The sequence below is a fragment of the Dasypus novemcinctus genome, chromosome 3, assembly GCF_030445035.2.
Source record: "Dasypus novemcinctus isolate mDasNov1 chromosome 3, mDasNov1.1.hap2, whole genome shotgun sequence".
In the NCBI taxonomy this organism is placed as follows: Eukaryota; Metazoa; Chordata; class Mammalia; order Cingulata; family Dasypodidae; genus Dasypus; species Dasypus novemcinctus.
In genome coordinates, this window is record NC_080675.1 from 105,525,777 (window position 1) to 105,547,273 (window position 21,497).

The 21,497-nt window shown below is 35.3% G+C and overlaps 1 protein-coding gene across 1 annotated transcript in view; it reads right to left on the reverse strand.

The window, feature by feature from the left end:
• Positions 1-21,497, reverse strand: part of AQR (aquarius intron-binding spliceosomal factor) — a 163,023-nt gene that overhangs the window by 57,320 nt on the left and 84,206 nt on the right. The window contains exons 13-16 of the mRNA XM_058293866.2: positions 20,998-21,101; positions 16,243-16,345; positions 13,486-13,606; positions 11,176-11,317 (exon numbers count right to left, since the gene is read on the reverse strand). Coding sequence (XP_058149849.1) covers positions 11,176-11,317; positions 13,486-13,606; positions 16,243-16,345; positions 20,998-21,101 — 470 coding nt within the window. The remainder of the gene's footprint in view (positions 1-11,175; positions 11,318-13,485; positions 13,607-16,242; positions 16,346-20,997; positions 21,102-21,497) is intronic.

Genomic DNA, 21,497 nt, shown 5'->3' on the forward strand with positions numbered 1-21,497 from the left:
AAGTAGAAGACTACCCATCTGCAGAGAAGATCCATAAGTACAGGGCTCTCCAAGCCACGGAGGCCAGTGCCCATCCTCCACTAGAGGCACAAACCGTCTCGGGAGCTGTTCCGCAGCTGGAATTGAAAGCTCCACTTTCCAAAAATGGGGGAGGAAGAGATGGCTGGGCACCTACTTCAGCTACTAACGAGTAAATTCAGTGGGTTAAAGTATAATCCTGAGAACAGCTAAAGTTTGAACCTGTCCAAGTCAGAATAGGGCCGGTAGATGCCATCTTAACTCTGTGCCTGGCACGAGGAGAAGTGGAGCGGATTGAAAATTGCAGTGCTGGTGGGGACCGGCTTCTTTCCACTCAGATAAGATTGCAGGTCTAGTCTAAGCCCCAGCCACACCTCTGGGAGGGAGGAAGCTGGGGGGACCTGCACCAGCCTCTCCGGGAAATTACGGGCCAAGCCGAGGAGGCTGGTGATTGCCCTACTTTGGCAGTGCAAGCCACTCTAGGAACCATTCTTGTCTGGAATTGGAAGCTCCATTTCCCAAAAACAGGGGAGGAGGAGATGGTTGGCCACTGATTTTGGCTACTGATTAGTAGAGTCAGCTGGCTAAGATAAAACCCTGGGAAGAGCTTGGCTGTGAATCTGTCCAAATCAGAAAGAGGTCAGTAGCTGCCATTTTGATTCCACCCCCAGCGTGAGGGGAAGCCAGGACCAAAAATTAGCCCTAGCCTAGGCTTCAGCCCTTTCTTTGGTAGGAGGGAGGCTGGTGGGCCCTGCACTAGCCTATCCAGGTAACTGCAAGACCGTTGGCTGGCACAGACTGAAAATCCCAAGTCTACCAGGGCAACTGGACCCATATCGCATAGACTGCTACCCACAACTGCAGCTCCATCCCTGCCCCAGGCAGGAGAGAAAGGGGCGCGAAACCTCATCAGTCTCTCCAGACAACTAGTTGAGGCCTGCACAACTTGGATTATTCTACACAGCTGTGACTCTGTCCTACCCCTGGCAAAGGATAAAGTTGGGAGAAGCTTCATTGTTCCCTGGGTTAATAAGGGCAGCTTGAGCCTCCACAGCTTATAGCACCAACAACATCCTTGGCTCCTACTGCACAACCAATAAGGGGGAAAAGGCAAGAAGCCCTAAACTAAAGAGAAAAACAGCAGCCAGAATACATATTCTAGTAAGCCAGATGCCAAGACGCTACAAAAATTTATATAATCTACACCAAGAAAACAAGAAGCTATGGCCCAGTTAAAGGCACAAGATAAGCCTCCAGATGACATAAAGCAGTTGAGACAATAATAGATGTTCAAGCATATCTCCTTAATAAATTCAATGAGATGGCTAAAGAAATTAAGGATATTAAAAAGACACTGGATAAGCACAAAGAATTTGAAAACATAGATAGAAAAATAGCAGGTCTTATGGGAATGAAAGGCACAATAAATGAAATGAAAAAAAAAACACTGGAATCATATAATAGCACATTTGAGGAGGGAGAAGAAAGGATTAGCGAAGTTGAAGAAATGGCCTCTGAAAGTGAACATAAAAAAGAACAAATGAAGAATGGAAAAAAATTGAACAAGGTCTCAGGGAACTTAAAGAGAGCAAACATATGCATCATGGGTGTCCCAGAAGGATAAGAGAAGGAAAAAGGAGTAGAAGGAATATTTGAAGAAATAATAGTAGAAAATTTCCCAACCCTATTGAAGGACATAGATATCCATGTCCAAGAAACACAACGTACTCCCATCTGAAAAAATCCAAATAGACCAATTCTAAGATACATACTAATCAGAATGTCAAATGCTAAAGACAGAGAATTCTGAGAAAAGAATTGCAAGAGAAAAGCAATGGATAACATATAAGAGATACCCAATAAGATTATGTACTGATTTTTCACCAGAAACCAAGGAGGCATGAAGACAGTGGTCCAAAATATTTAAGATACTATAAGAGAAAAACTTTCAACCAAGAATCTTATGTCTGGCAAGTCTGTCTTTCAAAAATGAGGTCAAGATTAGAACATTCACAGATAAACAAAAACAGAGAATTTCTAACCAAGAGAACAGATTTTCAGGAAATACTAAAGGGTATGCTAGAGCTTGAAAAGAAAAGACAGGAGAGAAAGGCTTGGAAGAGAGTCTAGAAAGGAAGATTATATTAATAAAAGTAACCAAAAGTGTCAAAAAAGTGGGAAAAAGAAAATGAGATAAAAGTCAAATAAGAATAAACTTAACCAATGATGTAAAGCACTTTTATTCAGAAAACTGCAACTCAATGTTAAAAAAAATTTAAAAAAGGCCTAAATAACTGGAGGAACATTCCATACTCATGGATTGGAAGAGTAAATACCATTAAGATGCCAATTCTACTCAAATTGATATACAGATTCAATGCAATCAGGATAAAAATTCTACCAGCATTTTTTTAAAAAATTGAAAAACAAGACTGTCAAATTTATTTAAAAGGTAAGGGGTCCTGAATAGCCAGAAACATCTTAAAAGGAAAAGCAAACTCTCAAGACATTAAATTATATTTCCTAGGTATAGTGGTAAAAACAGCATAGTACTGGCATAGGGACAGATAGACCAATGGAACTAAATTTATGGTTCAGAAACAGACCCTCTTATGTATGGTCAAGTGATTTCTGTCTAGCCTGTCAAACCCACACAGCTCAGACAGAACAGTCCATTCAGCAAATGGTGCTAAAAGAACTGGATATCCATAGCCAAAAGAAAGAGGACCCCTATCTCACACCTTATCCAAAAATTAACTCAAAATGGATCAAAAACCTAAATATAAAAGAACCATAAAGCTTCTAGAAGAAATTGTAGGAAAATATCTTCAAGCCCTGGTGGTAGGTAGTGGATTCTTAAAGGAGATAAGAGAAGGACTAAGATGGATTACTGACATTTAATGTATGTAGAAGTTTTAATTAGCTTTAAAGTAAAAGTGTGGTAATGTATAGAGTGGATGGTAACAAACAGTGAGTAACAGCTAGCTTAGAAAGGGAGATGTGGCTGAAAATGGGAGTCTAGGAATATAAATGACAACTGACAGAATGTTAGAGAATAATCTAGGAACTGAATAGCAGAGTAAACCAAGAGGTGGATGGGAATTGTGGTTGACGGTACAAATGCAATAGAGTCCTTATGAGCTAGAGCAAATGTATATCACTACTGCAGGGTGTGGGAATGTAGAGAAGCATGGGAAAAATACAAGTGAAGTGACCTCTGGACTGTGGTTAGCAGTAATACTGTATTATGCTTGCTTCTATGGCAAAGATGTACTGTGTTAATAATGGGGCAGAATGGAGAATGTGTGCCAAATGTACACTTTGGATGCGGTATCAGATGGTAGCATTTTATCTGTAACAAATATTCCACCACATTGTGGTATTTTGATAGATGGATGTTGTTTGGGAATTCTGCACATGTGCATGATTGTTTTATAAGTTTACAACTTCTGTCATAAATATATTTTAAAAATAATAATAGGATGGGTTGGGGGAAGATACACCAAAGATAAGGACTATAATTCGTAATAAGATTTTGACAATATTCTTTCATAATCTGTAAAAAATGTGTCACAACAATGCAAGGTGTTGGTGGAGGGTTGTTGTATGGGATCTCTCTATAATGTCATGCATGTTTGTTTTTTAACTCCACAACTTTTACTATATATTTATTGCTTACGTATGTTCATATATAAACGATATAAAGATAATAATAGGGTGGGTTGGGGGAAAATACTTTGGTTAGTGGTAATATTTTGACATTAGTTTAAAATGTCTAACAACAATGCAAGATATTGGTGATAGGGTGAGTTATGAGAATCCTGTATGATGTGATGTACATTTGTTTTGTAAGTTCACAACTATTACTGTACATTTATTGTTTATGAATGTTTATGTGTGAGTGTTATACTTCAATAAATTTAAAAAAAATAGGGTGCTAATTATGCTCACAGAACTAAAGGAAAATATGGACAAATAATATCGGAATACATGAACACAAAGAGAATATTAATAGAGAGGAAAACAGAAAGAAAAGGGACCAAAGAAAGCTGAAGACCATAGTAAGAGAAATATAAAATTCCCTAGTGTTCAACAGTAGATTGGAGCTGGGAGAAAAAAATCGGTGAACTTGAAGTCTGAGTAGCATAAGGAAGAAAGAATAAGGAAAAGTGAACAGAGCCCAAAGAATCTATGGGACACCACCAAGCATACCATTATATGGAATATGGGGGTCCTAGAAAGAGAAGGGGCAGAGAGAATAACAAAAGTTAAAAAAAAAAGAAAATAATAATAATGGCTGAAAATTTCCCAACTTTGGGAGGCTGATGTGTCTCAAGTGACTGAACTCCTGCCTACCACATGAGAGGTCCTGGGTTCAGTTCCTGGTGCCTCCTAGAGAAAATGAGCAAGACAGCAAGCTGGTGTGACAGGCAGGCACCGTGTACTGACGCAACAAGATAATGCAACAAGAAGACACAAAGAAGAAAGACAATGAAAGACACAACAAACCAGGGAGCTGAGGTGATCCAAGCAACTGAGTGCCTCTCTCCCACACAGGAAGTCCCAGGATTGGTTCCCAGCGCTTCCCAAAGAGACACAGAGAGCACACAGCAAATGGACACAGAGAGCAGACAGTGAGTGTAATCAACAAGGGCAGGGAGGGAATAAATAAATAAAACAAGTCTTTATAAAATAAAACAAAAAAACTTCCCAACTTTAACAAAAGACATGAAGATGCTCAACAAACTCTAAACAGGGTAAAACCTAAATAAGACCAATGCTACATGATATTATAATCAAACTGTTGAATGCCAAAGAACAGAGAGAATTCTGAAAGCCACAAGATAGAAGCAACATGTCACATAAAAAGGAGCTTCAATAAGATAGTCAATTTCTCATTGGAAACCAAGAAGGCAAAAAGGCAGTGGAATGACATCTTTAAAGTGCAGAAAGCAAAAAATTGCCAGTCAAGTATTCTTTCAAAAACTAGAGAAAGATGCTGGATAAACAAAAACTGAGGGGTTTCATCACCACTATACCAGCCCTGCAAGAGATGTTTCAGAGAGTTCTGCAGGTTGAAAGGAAAGGACAATAGACAACAAATTGAAGCCACATGAATAAAGATAATTGCCAGTACTATCGTATTTTTGGTTTGTAACTATACTTTTTACTTCCTACAGGATCTACAAGGAAGATGCATAAAATGTACTGAGAAATTGGTAGTTTTGGATACATAATGTACACAGGCATACCTTGGAGATACTGCAGGTTTGTTGCAGACCACCACAATAAAGCGAGTCATGCAAATACTTGGTTTCCCAGTGCATTATAAAGTTCTATTGAAGCTATAATGTAGACATTAAGAGTGCAATGCAATAGAATTATGTCTAAAAAATGTACAGACCTTAATTTAAAAATGCTTTATTGCTAAAAAAAAAATACTAACAATCATCTGAGTATTCAGCATATCATAATCTTTATGCTGTTGGAAAGTCTTGCCTCAAATGTTGATAGTTGCTGACTGGTCAGGGTGGTGGTTGCTGAGGGTTGGGGTGACTGTGGCAATTTCTTAAAAATAAAACAATGAAGTTCACAGCATTGATTGATTCCTTCTTTCGTAAAAAGATTTTTCTGTAGCATGCAATGCTGTTTGACACATTTTATCAACAGTAGAGCTTCTTTCAAATTTGGAGTCAATCTTCTCAAATGCTGCCATTGCTTTATCTACTAAGTTTATGTAACATTCTAAATCCTTTGCTGTCATTTCAACAATGCTCACAGCATCTTCACCAGGAGGAGATTCCATCTCAAGAAACCACTGTCTTTATTCATCCATCAGAAGCAATTCCTCATTTTATCATGAATTGCAGTAATTCAATCCCATCTGCAAGCTCTACTTCTAATTCTCCTTCTCTTGTTATTTCTACATCTCTTGTTACTTCCTCCACTGAACATTTTGAACCCCTCAAAGGCATCCAGGAGAGTTGGAAGCAACTTCTTGCAAATTCCTGCTAATGTTGATATTTTGACCTCCTCCCATGAATCACAAATGTTCTTAATGGCTTCTAGAATAGTGAATCCTTTCAAAAAGTTTCAATCACCTTCACCCAGATCCATCAGAGAAATCACTATGGCAATTATAGTCTTATGAAATTTATTTCTTAAATAAATTAGACTTGAAAGTCAAAACAACTCCTTGATCCATGGGTTGCAGAATGGATGTTGTGTTAGCAGGTATATTAGTCAGCCAAAGGGATGCTGACGCAAAATACCAGAAATTGGTTGGTTTTTATAAAGGGTATTTATTTGGGGTAGGAGCCTACAGATACCAGGCCATAAAGCATAAGTTACTTCCCTCACCAAAGTCTAATTTTGACTTGCTGGAGCAAGATGGCTGCTGTTGACTGTGAGGGTTCAGGCTTCCTGGGTTCATCCCTTCCAGAGTCTTGCTTCTCTCTGGGTTCAAGGTTCCTTTCTTCCTGGGGCTGGCTTCTCTATCCTCTGTGAGCTTACTTCCCAGGGCTCTAGCTTAAGTCTTCAGCATCAACTCCAACATAAAAACTCCAATATCAGAAAACCCTCAACTCTGTTTTTTGCCATGCTTTTTATCTGTGAGGCCCTAACCACCAAAGGGTAGGGACTCAATGCCCTAATCATAACTCATAACTCAATCATGCCCAGGTACAGATCAGATTACAAACATAATCCATCATCTATTTTTGGAATTCATAACCATATCAAACTGCTACAGCAGGCATGAAAACTGCATTAACCTTGTTGTACATCTCTGTCAGAGGTCTTAGGTGACCAGGTCTATTGTCAATGAGCAGTAGTATTTTGAAAGAAATATTTTTTTTCTGAGCACTACGTTTCTCCGTGGGTTTTAAATATTCAGTAAACCATGCTGTAAACAGATGTGCTGTCTTCCAGGCTTTGTTGTTCCATTTACAGAGTGCAGGCGGAGTAGATTTAGCATAATTCTTGTTAGTACCAGGATTTTCAGAATGCTAAATGAACACTAGCTTCAACTTAAAGTCACCAGTTGCATTAGCCCCAACAAGAGAGTCAGTATGCCCTTTGAAATTCTGAAGTGTGGCAATGACTTCTCTCTAGTCCTAGAAGGCATCTTCTTCCAATAGAAGGCTTTTCCGTCTACAAATTTGTTGTTTAGTGTAGCCATCGTCATCAATTATCTTAGCTAGATCTCTGGATTTATTGCAGCTTCTGCATCAGCACTTGCTGTTACACCTTACACTTTCATGTTACGTAGAAGGCTTCTTTCCTTCAACCTCATGAACTAACCTCTGCTGGCCACAAACTTTTCTTCTGCAGCTTCCTCGCCTCTCTCAGCCTTCAAAGAACTAAAGAGAGTTAAGGTCTTGCTCCGGATTAAGCTGTGGCTGGTTTGATATTCTATCTAGACAACTAAAGCTTTCATGGTATCCGCAATAAGGCTGTTTCACTTTCTTATCATTCATGTGTTCCCTGGAGTAGCACTTTTTATTTTCTTCAAGAACTTTTTCTTTGCAATCACAACTTGACTAACCATTTGGCACAAGAGTCTTAGCTTTTGGCCTGTCTTGGTTTTCAATATGGCTTCCTCACTAAATTTAATCATTTCTAGCTCTTAATTTGGTGAGAGACATGCAACTCTTCCTTTCACTTGAACACTTAAGAGGCCATTTTAGGGTTATTAATTATTGTGTCTCAATATTGTTGTGTTTCATGAAATAGGGAGGTCCAAGTAGGCTGAGAGAGATTGGGGGATGGCCAGTCAGTGGAGTAGTCAAAACATACAGATTTATCAATTAGGTTCACTGTCTTTTATGGGTGCAGTTCATGGTGCCTCAAAACAATTACAATAGTATTAATAACATCAAAGATCACTAATCACAGATTACCATAACAGATATAATAATAATGAAAAAGTTTGGATTATATGGGAATTACCAAAACATGACACAGTATAGCAGTTTGATTTTATTGATGAATTCCAAAAAGAAATATTGGATTATATTTATAAACTGATCTTTTCCTCTGGGCATTTTAGATTATATTGGATTCATAGGTTTACGTGATTAAGTAACTTTGTAAACCTCTTGTGCCAGTAGGGCGTTGAGTCCCCACCCATTAAAGAGTGGGGACTCATTGATAAAAGGCACGGCAAAGGACAGAACTGAGGGATTTTTGATGTTGGAGTTTGATTCTGAAGCCTTAAGCTGGAGCCCTGGGGAAGTAAGCTCACAGAGGAAAGAGAATCAAGCCCCAGGAGGAGAGAAACCCTGAGCCCAGGAAAAAGAAGCCTGAGGAAGGAACTCAGGAAGCCTGAACCCTCACAGGCGATGGTAGCTGTCTTGCTCCAACACATGGAAACAGACTTTGGTAAGGGAAGTAACTTATGCTTCATAGCCTGGTATTTGTAAGCTCCTACCCCAAATACCCTCTATAAAAACCAACCAATTTCTGGTTTTTTCGATCAGTACCCCGTTGGCTGACTAATACAGTGACATGAAGTGAGTACATACTATTGGAAAAACTGCACTGACAGACTTGCTTGACACAGTTTTGCATAAATCTTCAATTTATAAAAAATGCAATATCTGCAAGGCAAAATAAAGTGAAGTACAATAAAACGAGGTTTGCCTGTTAACATATAATTTGTGACAATAACTACATAAATGTAGGGGGACACAGGGAGATAAGAACATAGCTTGTGTTTACTACTGAAATTAAGTTGGTATCAAAGCAAATTAGAGTCTTACAGATTTAGGATGTTAAATTTAAGCCCTATGGTAACTACAAAAAAAAAAAAAAATCAGAGAATATGCAAGCTCACAAAGACAGAAATTAGAGTAAAGGTAGCCAGGGTTGGGGCAGAGAGAATTGGGATTTACTCTACAATGTATGTAGAGTTTTTGTTTGGGGAGATGGGAAAGTTTTAGTAATGGAAGGATATGAGGGTACTGCAATATTGTGAATGTGATTAATCCATTGAGGAATGCTTGAGAATGGTTGAAACAGGAAAGTTAATGTTGTGTTTATGTTCCCACAATATAAAGCAACTAAAGAGGCACTAACAATGAAAGGCAATACATGATCCTGAAGGGCTCTAACAAGGGAGGAGAGAAGGCTCAAAAGGACATTAGTGGGACAGATAGCTAGCTAGAACGATAAGGCAAATGTTAAAATTGTTGGGTCTGGTATTCTGGTGGGAAAGAGGTATGCTGGAGTTAGGGTTTGAATCATTTTTGTAACTTGTAACCTTATGTTTGAAAGTCTCTCAAAATAATGTTGTTTAAAAAAGAAAATTAGATCTTTTAGGTCTATTTATTGTCAATCCTGCCTCCACCCCTACCTCAGGCAACTACTAATCTACTTCTTCCTACCCTTCTTCCCCTGATAAAACCTATTTATAATATGAAGCATTATTTTTACAGATTTGTACTACCTACAAGCATATCCTCTCAATGGTTTCAGCAGCCTGAAAACATGATCATTAGGACTATGTAATGAGTAAAAACGTCTCTGCTACTTTTTCAACTTCAGGAATCGCAGAGTAGAAAAAAGCCAGGCCCCTCTTAGATCTCACCATTTTAACAGCTTTCAATAATGGCCAATTAGGAATGAAAGTTTCCAAAGACTTATTATTACAAATGCGAATGAACTATTTCCAAAAGAGAGATTTTCTACAAATAGCAAAATATGGTGCAATTTAAAAAAATCCTTTATTAATAGACCACAAGAATCTATATTTTTGTTTTACTTTACATTTAAATAAATATAAGTAAATTCTATCTGGTAAACTGCTAGTTAATAAATCCTTAGTTTACAAAACGGCCAAAATTAGTCTAGAATCTGAGCATATAAATGCAAGGTAACCATAAATTGTAAGGAAGTTTTCTGATCAAGCACCACCCCCAGGGTCCGAACAAAGGGCAATAATTTCAGTAAATATGTGGGTAGGGATGATCAGCTTATGGGTATACAAATTTTAAAGTGTTAGCCTGCCTACTGACTCAACCAATTATTAAGTCAAAAATACTTTTTTGTGTGTGTTGCAGTCTCACCCAGAATAACTTTTCACATAATAAATTAAAAAATAGAACTGTACATGAAATAAAATATAGAAATTAAAAAAAAATAGATCATAATCATAGTGCCCATGTAGCTCTCTGTAATTATTAATGAGCAGAGCCTGGCAGATACCTGAATCAGCTCACATTCAAAGCATGTTAACTTTATATAGAATACAGTAAAATTGTGTATGTATGCATGATGTGACCATGATGTAATAAAAATTCATTTCAGATTCAATTTTATTCATTTATAATCACTTTTGATATCTAATAACTTATACCTATCAATTTCATATTTAGAATGAAATTGTGACCAAAAAGCACTTACTTCTTAAAAAAAAAAAATTAACCTTCACAAATCTCGAACTATGGAGCTGCCTATAATAACTAGAATAAAAGACTTTTCTTAGCAAAAGGTATTGCAGACACTAGCTAGGAAGGAAGTCAAGTTTAAGCAGAGGAGTTCCTGAAATAGGCAGACCTACTCAACTGGCCCTAAAAGTAAATTCTTATGATTAATCTCTTCAAGGTAATCTCTGCATGGAAAGCCAGAGAAAACTTTTCATTCAACAAAGGTTTAGCAACAAACCCCCTCCTCAAAACATAGACACAAACCAATTCCTTAGAAAGGTTGACTGACTGAGATAACTGGTGAGAGGCCACAAGAGTATCCAAGGTGGTAGAGTATCCCTTTACCATAAGCTTCTCCCAGGATTTCAACTGTCCTACTCTGGTGCAGTCCTGCCAGCCAACCCATACCCTCCTCTCTTTACATTTTTACTTACGTCTAAACTACCCTCCTTTATATTTACCCCTTTTTCTCTCCCAGAATGAAAACCTATCATTATTCCTAGTTCCCTAGTTCCATCCCCAATGTACCCAGATACATATTTTATATTTTAGCATTTTTGGTACAGTTTAATTCAAATGAAAGAATTTCTCAAACAGTAAGTATCTCATACTTTAGAGGCTATTTTCATGGCAGGATATATTATTTCTAAACACTCTCATGAGGTTTTTAATGAAAGTATGTCAGTCATTGTTTACATCTCTTCATTACAAATGGAACCACTATACTAACCATGGCTTCATTCTGCTGACACTATCCTCAATGTCCTGCCTAATTTCATAAGTTGATTCTAAGCGGAAGAGATTAAAGTTCCTTAGGAGGTAGTCATGAAGAGTCAAAAACTGTAAATTCAACTTGGGAAGAGCAAGACAACCTGAAAAAGAAAACTGCATATTAGAATTACTCTTGTAATCAGACTTCTGCTCTGATTAAGAAATGGCACCATAAATTTGACAAGAATCCAGTTAAATAAATAAACATACATTTTATCATTTTTATTTCCATTCAGAAATTGGAAATGGGTTAATAAATTCTATCTATTAACAACTGGGGTTGAAAAGTTTCATTAATACATGTCATCTGTACATCAACGATTCATATGCAAACAGTGTTTCTTAAAAGTATGTGGAGATATTTAACAATCTCAAATTGCTTAAAAATTCTTCCTTTATTACCTAATTTATACTGGGCAAATCTTGAAGTAAATAATGCTACTATAAACATGGCCCATGACAAAATTTATCATGAGAACTAAATTAGGATATTTATTGTTAAAGTGACTACAAATGATCACTGTGGTACTCTGAATCCCTCTCTGCCTTTTGGCTAAACTTTAAAAACAAGGCACTGTTTGTATAATATTCCAGACTATTCCTGGAATTACCTCCCTTTGGCTCTCTTAATGAACAACAATTTTTCCATTATTCCCAATACTATATCCCTCGGGTAATAACTGACCAAGTATTCAGTAGCAATGTTAGAAAGGTTAAACAACAAAAAAAACAGAACTCCAGAACGCATTTTAGTAGCAAATCTTATTTTCATCATCCTTAACCACGCCTACCAAAATCAGAAGCAAAAAATGAACCTATAGGTAAGAAACAGCAATATACAAAAATTTCACAGAATTTTATGAGTAACTCTAATTTGTAATCTTACTCAATTTCTTTCATGTCGATTTAACTCATATGGCTCATGTATATAACTGGACACAATACACAAGTCATAACTGCTTAATTCTAATATACAGGTAAAGTGACCCAGACATTGTTTTGGCTATCCTTTTAAACAAAATTGCTGTTGAAAAGGACATAGAACAAATATCCTAGCTCTGACATGGTTAAATTTAATAAAAATCCTTAGTGCTAAAACAAAACGAAACAAAACCTTAACGTTAATAATCCTGGATTAAAAGAAGCTGTACTGTGTGCCAATCTTTCATTTGTATCAGACAGGTAGGTTCCCCTTTGTAACCACCAGAAGAGTTGCTTCATTTCATGTGGGAGCAGAAAACAGCAGGCAGCTGTTAACAGGTAAGTTTAAACTGCATCTGGAATACTGCATGTAGGGGTTAAGTACCTATTTTTATTTAAGAGCTGTGAATGTCTTAAGTATTAAACCAGGCCCTTTTTCCTGACCCTTTTGTTAGAGGGTTCCAGGATTGTGAGGGTTTTTCCCATCTAGCCTTTTAATTAGGCAGGACTTGTGCCTGTGGCCTTGCATGATGGAATAGCACACCTCATTCAGAGGTAAGTAATTTCCTCAAGTCTCCAGAGATCAGTGCCTTAATATTTAAACATGGTGCGGTGCTTAGGAAAAGGAAACAATGTTGAGTATTGAATCTGAAAACTAAGATAGCATAATGTGCTGTTAATGAAAATCACATGTATTAATCTTGCTAAAATTTACGTGTTGTGCTGCACTGTAGTGTGTGCAGAAAACCATTAAATCATTCAAAATTAAAAAACAAACAAACAAACCAAAAAAAAAAAACCTCAGCAACCAAGCATTCAAAAGATTTGAGTTGAGGGGAACCACACTTGGCCCAATGGATAGGGCATCCGCCTACCACATGGGAGGTCCATGGTTCAAACCCGGGGCCTCCTTGACCCATGTGGAGCTGGCCCATGTGCAGTGCTGATGCGCGCAAGGAGTGCCGTGCCACGCAGGAATGTCCCCCACATAGGGGAGTCCCACATGCAAGGAGTGCACCCCGTAAGGACAGCTGCCCAACACGAAAGAAAGTGCAGCCTGCCCAGGAATGGCACTGCACACGCAGAGAGTTGACACAAGATGATGCAACAGAAAGAAACACAGATTCCCGGTGCCGCTGATAAGGATAGAAGAGGTCACAGAAGAACACACAGCGAATGGACACAAAGAGCAGACAACGGGTGTGTGTGTGTGTAAACCTACAAAAAAAAAGATTGAGTTGAACTTTTAGAGTACCAAAAAAATAACCCTAATATACAGAGCAAAATAGAATATGTTTTTAGTTTTAGAGTATGTTTCATGTTACACCTGAATCCCGTTTTATCATACCTTCTCCAGAATAGTACTCAGTTGGGACAATATTTTCATCCCATATAATTTTCTCAGTTGGATACAAAGGCATCTGGTTCAGCTGCTGAATCTGAGAAATTCGCCGCTCATGACGAGATACCTAAAAAAAAACACATGTTCATGCATCTTTTAGAAGCATCTTTTTTCAGTCAAAATAACTTATGGAGAAATCCACTTACAAAGTATGGAATGAAAAGTTAGATGTCTTTTAGTTATTGAAGCACCTAACAAAAGATTTTTTAATCTTTTCTCATTTTCTCTATAAGTCACAGATGGAGAGTTATCAATAGTAATGTGCTTTGGAATCAGACAGACCTGAATTTAAATCCACTTCCTCTACTGATGAGATACATAAAAACTGAGCAAATTACTTCAAAATCCATGAATTTAGTTTCCTATTCAGTAAAATATATAAAATGCCACTCATCTCTCAGGTTTGTGAAAATAAAATGGAATATTCTAAGATAAGGTACATGACAAGAGTTTAAAACTTCTACCATTTCGTATTTACCAATATAAGAAAAAAATGAGAACCTAAGTCCTTGGCAATATTTTCCTTTCTTATACTAACTAACTATACAACCTGGGAAATCCATTAATCCTCTGGCCATAGTCTCATCTTCCTTTGTAAAATGAGATAGTTGGAATTCGTTGTTAATAAAACACTCTACTTCAAATACAGAAATGTTTGCTACTTAATTAAATGATGCTAAAATGATATATTATAAATGATGTGTTACTGTATCATCACCAGTATATATTTTTCATACTTTTAATCATAATTGGATATTAGAAGAATCCAAAACCCTGAGGAAATCATTCATGAAAGGGAGAAAAGGAAAGACTGTTGTAGCACTGTAAAATTATTTTCCATTGTCATAATTATTTAAATTTTTGAATGAAATTTTTGCGATAAGATAATAAAAGGCACAAAATCAACTTTATACTCAAACCTATTTTCCATGACAAAGATTTCTTTCTTTAGAAAGGATTTACATTAATCCCCAAACCGGATTATAAGATTTTACATGGTCAGAAAATAGCACAAGAAATTTCTAGAAAGCACTTGTAGTCAGACATAATGAAAAAGTAATTTGCAAGAAAGAAGGCAAAGATGGTGGCCCAAGAGATATACTTCATGAAGATAAATTTACTGATAGAAAAGTATTTTCCGTATTTGAATTAAAACCTTCCCAAGAATTTTTCTCCAAATGGGGTTTAAATACCTATTATTAGGCTTAAAACTCCCACTATAAATAGTTTGTCACTGCCCCCAAATTTAGAATACCATCTTCTTTTCTACAGAAGATATTCCATTTTACACCCTATATTAAAAGTATTAGAATGGAAAATAAGTTACAAAACAGTGTGCCTAATATGGTTACATAAGTGTAGGAAAATATAAAAACACAATGATACAGTATATGTTTGTATAGGCAGAAAAAATGTTTGAAATATATGAAAAGCTACTTAAAACCGATAGTGAGGAAATAAAAATTTAAAACAGGATATCATTTGTTTACCATCAGTTTGTCAAAAATTGGGAAGACTAGAAGATTGATACTATTCAATGATAGTAAAAGCTTAGAGAAACATACTTTACTATACTGTTGGTGGAAATACGCGCTTTTTGGAGGGTAATTTCGTAACATCATTTATATTTTAAATAAGCACAAGCGTCAATCAAACAATTTCATTTCTGAGAATCTCTCCTAAATATCCACACTTGGGCAAAAGAAGCAAGCACAAGAATTGCATCATTTAGAAGTTGTAATGTGGGAAAAGGGGGAAGTGTGGGGAATGGGGCATATGGGAACACCCTATTTTTTTATGTAATATTTTACGTAATCTAAGTATCTTTTAAAAATAAACAAAAAATATATTTTTCTTTAAAAAAGATTGCATCATTTATAATAGTGAAAATTTTAAGTAATCTAAGTATATCTATAAGCAAGGATATGGTTTGGTATTCATCCATTTAGGGGAATATAATATTCTGGAATCAAAAGTAAAGTACATCTATATTATTCAAATATATGGAATCCAAAAATGTAATATAAAATGGGAAAAAAATGTAAGCTACAGAACAATAAAGTATGATCCAATTTGTTTAAAACCAAATTTCTATATTGTGTGTATATATACGTAAATGCATAAAAAAGTTCTAGAAGAATTTGAGTTTTCATCTATGTATTTCTATACTGTAACAAAAAGTACACATATATTACTAATAAAAACCACAATTTAATGAAAGTGTTAGCAGTAGAATAAGACTTTAACCTTTTAACCTCATATACTCTGTATTATGTTTTACTTAAGTACCTGATTTGCATTTATAAGGTCCTGGTTTAATTCCCGGTACCTCCTAAAAAAAATAATACTAACATTTATATACATGAATATATATGTATTGTGCACGTGTGTGTTTAACTGTGACTTCCTTAAAGGCTAGAATGGGGTCAGCTATCTATTATCTATATATCCCTAATGCTCCAATAAAGAGCTGGTCATAAGCGTTTGATAATACAATGAATTCATGCCATCATGCATGTTTAGAAGGTGAAAGACTTGAGAAAGAGATGAGATTTCTAACAAAAATCAAATAATTATTTCAAAACGGGTAGGATTATCTATCCAACCATCAGCCTAAAGGAAAACTGTATCAGACCAAAATCTTCCAAAATGATTCAAAAAGGTAGGAAAACCTATGTGCAAAATACAAAGAACACTGTTTACCAGCAATTCTAAAAGAAATTCTTTATCAAAAGTCGTGTCATCATTTTTAGGCAGAGTTGGCAACAAGCAGAGGTATGATGCCACCTGGTGGAGTGTGTTTGAACTGCAAAATAAAGAATATTCAGATTAGAATATGATATATAAAAACATTCTTAACTTTTGAAACATGTAATTCTATAGATAGCTTAAAAAGTATTATCTAGCCAATACAATCTACAACTTGGGCAGCAAATAACAAAAATCAATAGTGGAAGTTAAAATCGTAATACAGAGTTCTCAAAAGTGTTTTCTGCAGAACTATGGTCCCTGAAATCCTTTCAGAAAGACTGCAAAGACACTTTTGTGAGAATACTAGGGCATTTCTTGTTTTTGTTCTCACTATTTTTACATATACACTAACAGTGCCAAAGCAACAGTGGGCTAAACTGCTGGGCATCTATCTGAGCATGGATCAAGGCAGTGGCACTAACATAAACTATGGCGTACTCCCTGCAATGTAGGGGTAGGGGGAAGAGAAGGGGAAGGAGAATGGAAAGGGGAAGGTAGAAGGGAAAGGAAAGAATTTTCATTTAAAAATGTCATTGATGAACACTGAAATACTACTAATGTTATTAAATTTAGACTGAGTACATTTTTATAAAATAATCTGTATGACAATGTGGGAAGTACATATGAAATACTTCTGAAGCAAAATTAATGATGGTTATCTCAAAAAAAGCACTTGTCTTTTGAATTTGAGCTCAACTAGCCACTCTTCATGGAACACAATTTTTTAAAAGAATGACTAATAGAAAAACTGGCTATTTAAACTTGGATAAATGACAAAATTTTCTCAAAAAAATGTTCTTACAAGATTTTCAATTCAAGGAAGACAACTGACAATTGTCAATGTTAAAGTTTGAACTGCCAAGTGAAAAATTAGCATTTGGAAACCTTGCTTTTGTTATTGTGAGTGTGACAGCTTTCCAATTCTTAAATAAAGTTTCATCATTCCAAAATTTCCCTCATGCCACTTTATAGACAGCACCTCCTTCTATCCCAGCCCCTGACAACCACTAATCTGTTTTCCATCTCTCTAATTTTGTCTTTTCCAGAAAGTCAAATAGATGGAATCACAGAATATTCAACTTTTTGACAATGTCTTCTTTCACTTAGCATAATGAATTTGAGTCACCCATATTATTGTGTGTATCTGTAGTTGGTTCCTTTTTATTGCTATATAATATTCTGTTTCTTTATATTTGTATATATTAATAATATTTATTTATTCATTTATCTGAAGTAAATTTTTATTGTTTCCAGTTTTTTACAATTATGGATAAAACCACTAAATACATTTTTATACAGATTTTTGTGTGAACATAAGTATTTATTTCTTCTAAGTATTAGTGAGAATCAGGGTTATACAGTAAGTGCATCTTCAACTTTATAAGAAACTGCCCAAATTTCCCAAAATGGCTGTATCATTTTGAATTCCCACCAGCAATGTACGAGAGTTCCAACTGCTCCAGATCCTTATCAAGAGTTAATATTGTTCTTATATGTTTCATTTTTGAACACAATTCTAATAATATATAGTAGTATCTCAGTGTGGTTTTACTTTGCATTTCCCTAATAACTAATGATGTAAAGCATTTTTACATGGGCTTATTAATTAACAAATGTCTTCCATGGTGACGTTTCTGTTCATATCTTTTGTCATTTTTTAATTAGGTTGTTTGTTTTCTTATTATTGAGTCTGACACTTCCTTCAGAATATCAATCCATTATTAGAGTGTGTCTTGCAAATATTTTCTCCTGGTTTATGGCCTGTCTTTTCACAATGCCTTTCAAAGGGCAGCAGTTTCAAAAATTTTGGTAGAATTTATCCATTTTTTTCCATTATGTATTTGTTTTAGTGTTGAAGAAATCTTTGCATAATGCAAAACATAAAGACTTTCTCCTATATTTTCTTCTAGTAGTTTAAATTTTGATGGGCCTATGATCCATTGTTTTGTTTTGTTTTGTTTTTAAGGAGGTACCAGGGATTGAACCTGGGACCTTGTACATGGGAAGTAGGCGCTCAAACCACTGAGATACATCTGCTCCCTCTTTATGATGCATTAAGAGTTAATTATTGTATAAGATGCATACAGTTCATATTTTGCCTATGGATGTCCAATCGTTCCAGCATTACTGTTGACAAATATTATCCTTTCCCCACTGTGTTGCCTTGAAACATTAACTGAAAATGAATTAGCCATCTACGTGTGTTCTATTTCTGGATTCTTTATCCACAGGTCAATGTGTCTATCCTTTTATTGCTATCACAATATCTTATCACAATAGCTTTACAGTAAGTCTTGAAATCAAACAGCACAAATTCTCCAACTTTGCTCTTTTACAAAATGATTTTGGCTATTCTAGTTCCTTTGCTTTTCCACAAACATTTTAGAATAAGCCCGTCAATTCAATAAAACTTCCTGTTAAGATTTTTACTGGGATTGCATTACAGCTATAGATCCATTTGTGAAGAATTCATACCTTAACATAATTGAGTCCTCTCATCCATGAGTATGACACACCTATTTTTTAATTAATTCACTTTGATTTCACAGAATTCCTTGACATGTTTTCAGAGTCCACACTGAAATTAACTTTGAAAAAACTCCGTCTGTGAAGATTTTGTGACGTGTCAAAGAAGAATATCCCCAATTATTTGAAAAAGTTATTGAAATACACTTCCTCATTTGTATATTGTTGGTAGGAATGTAAAATAGCCACTGTGGAAAAGAGTTTGGCAGTTTCTCAAAAAGTTAAACATAGAATTATCATATGACCCAGTAATTTCACATGTACCACATTTATATACCTAAAAGAAATGAAATCAGGAACTTACACGGATACCTTACTCCAATATTTAGGGTAGCATTATTCACAATAGCCAAAAGGTAGAAACAACTCAAGTGCCCATTGGTAAATGACTGATAAACAAAACGTGGTTCATACTATGAAATACTATTCAACCATAAAAAGGAAAAATGAAGTTCTGAAGCATGATACAATATGAATGAACCTTGAAATCATTATGTTGAGTGAATAAGCTTAACAGAAAAGGACAAATATTCTATTATTCCACTTATATGAAACATTTTAAACAAGCAAATTTATAGGACAGGAACTACAGTAGAGGTTACCAGGGGCCAGGTTAAGGGGTAAATGGGAGGTTTGGGCTTAGAAGGTACAGAGTTTCTGTTTGGGGTCATGAAAAAGTCTTCGTAATGGATGGTGGTGATGGGAGCACAAACACTGTGAATGTAATTAATACTATTCAAGTATACACAAAAAATGGCTAAAATGGGAAATTTTGTGAAGAAAAAAAACCCAATAAACAAAAAAAATCTTCCCTCTTCCTATCACATATCTGTGTAAGGCCAGATTTTTTTTCCTTTACTTCAACCAAAACATCTCAAAAAGAACTAAATCCAGGACATTTGCAAATCCAGCTGTATTCAATTAAGCCAGATGTTAAAGAGATTTGTAAAAAGGTAAAACAATGCCTCTCTTCTCACAATGTATTTTTTTCATTTTGCAAAGTAAAACGATGAGTTTTTCTTTTGTTACTGGATTGGCAAAAATCAAAGACTTATTTACCTGGCGTGGTAGGGAAGAAATAAGTCCTCATGTACTGTCTATGTAAGTGTAAACTGGTTCTGCCTTTTCTGAAGAAAATTTAGCAATATACAACAAATTTAAAACATATCTCCTTTGACTGAGCCATTCTCTTTTTAGAAATCCGTACCAAAAATTTTTGCATGAAGAAAAAATAAAAATGCTAATGGAAGAATTGTTTGTAATAACAAAAGTGTTAAAATTAAAGATCCATCGATAGGAGAAAGATTAAAAAAAACAGTATGGCAGACTCATTCAATGGAATTCTATTCAGTTATTAAAAAGAACAGAGCTATGTGTTATTATAAGTTATTATTAAATACTCCTATCGAAATGAACAACCCAACTAACCTCAGTTTGCTTTCTTTTAAATGGTTAATAAACCACATATAATTTCTCCCCAAAATTAAGGACAACCAAGAGATTACCAGAGCATGGTGGTTACAAGTTAGGGTTTGGAAACCAAACTACCTAAGTTGAAATATTTTCTCTGTCACTCACTTGCTGTGTGATCTAGGCAAATTACTTATTCTGTGCCTACGCCCTTATATGTAAAATAGTACTGTCTCCTTACAGGATTATTTTGAGGATTAAATTATTTGCATACTTAGCAAAGAATGCCTAAGAAGTACAAAGTAAACGTTTAAATATTATTACTGACTTCTTTTAAAAGTGTATTAAAAGATAGCTAAATGTCAGAGAACATTACTAATTTCATAAATTGTAAACAGGCAAAAATTTTCCTAAGTCACATCTCTAATATCATAATGAACATTTTTTGGTTTCTGCTGTATTATACTTATGACTGACAATAGTTCATCTTTATGTGATACACTAAGAAAAATTTAAGATCTAGGAAAATTAAATAAGTCATGAAAATTATAAATTTAGAAAAAAAATTAAGAAGAGATAGATAATCACCCTTAAGTGATTCAAAGACACCAAATTGCTGGAAAGAAGCACTAGTTCTAGAAGTCAATAAAATTGGCACAACAAATAGCACTACCTAAAATAGTGCAATAAATTATAAAGATGATTAAAAGCAAAAAAGAAAATGAAAATTCAGGGAACATGATACTAACAGGGATATATAGTATTCCTTACCTAAGAGGACCAAAAAACTTGACCAGGGATTCCCGAGTATCTACTTCTGCTACATTTGAAAGGGCAAAATCATAGAGTTCAGGAAAATGTGCAAAAGCAGCTCTCTAGAAAAGAAGTTTAAAAAAATCAATAACTGAATCTACATATTAATTCAACCATCTCTATAACTTTAAAAACATATAAGTAAAATTTTTAAAAAATATTAATGCATTTTCCCTTCTTACTTGCTTCTCATATGTTACCTCTGACTTACTCTGTCAGAGGCATCCAGTATAATGAGAAAAACTAGAATTGTCAGAGCAGGAATGCAAAAACAAAGAGACAGTGTCCAGTTTTGTACTTCAAATATTGGAATTTGAATATAAATGAAAAAAGCCATGGTGGCCAGCTTCAGTAATAGAAGGGAAGAAAAAATACTTGACAAAAAAATCTACTTTGCTATCATGCACTGGCCTAACAAGGCTGAGAAAGCCCCAAAGGAAAATCCCACTGAAGTGATA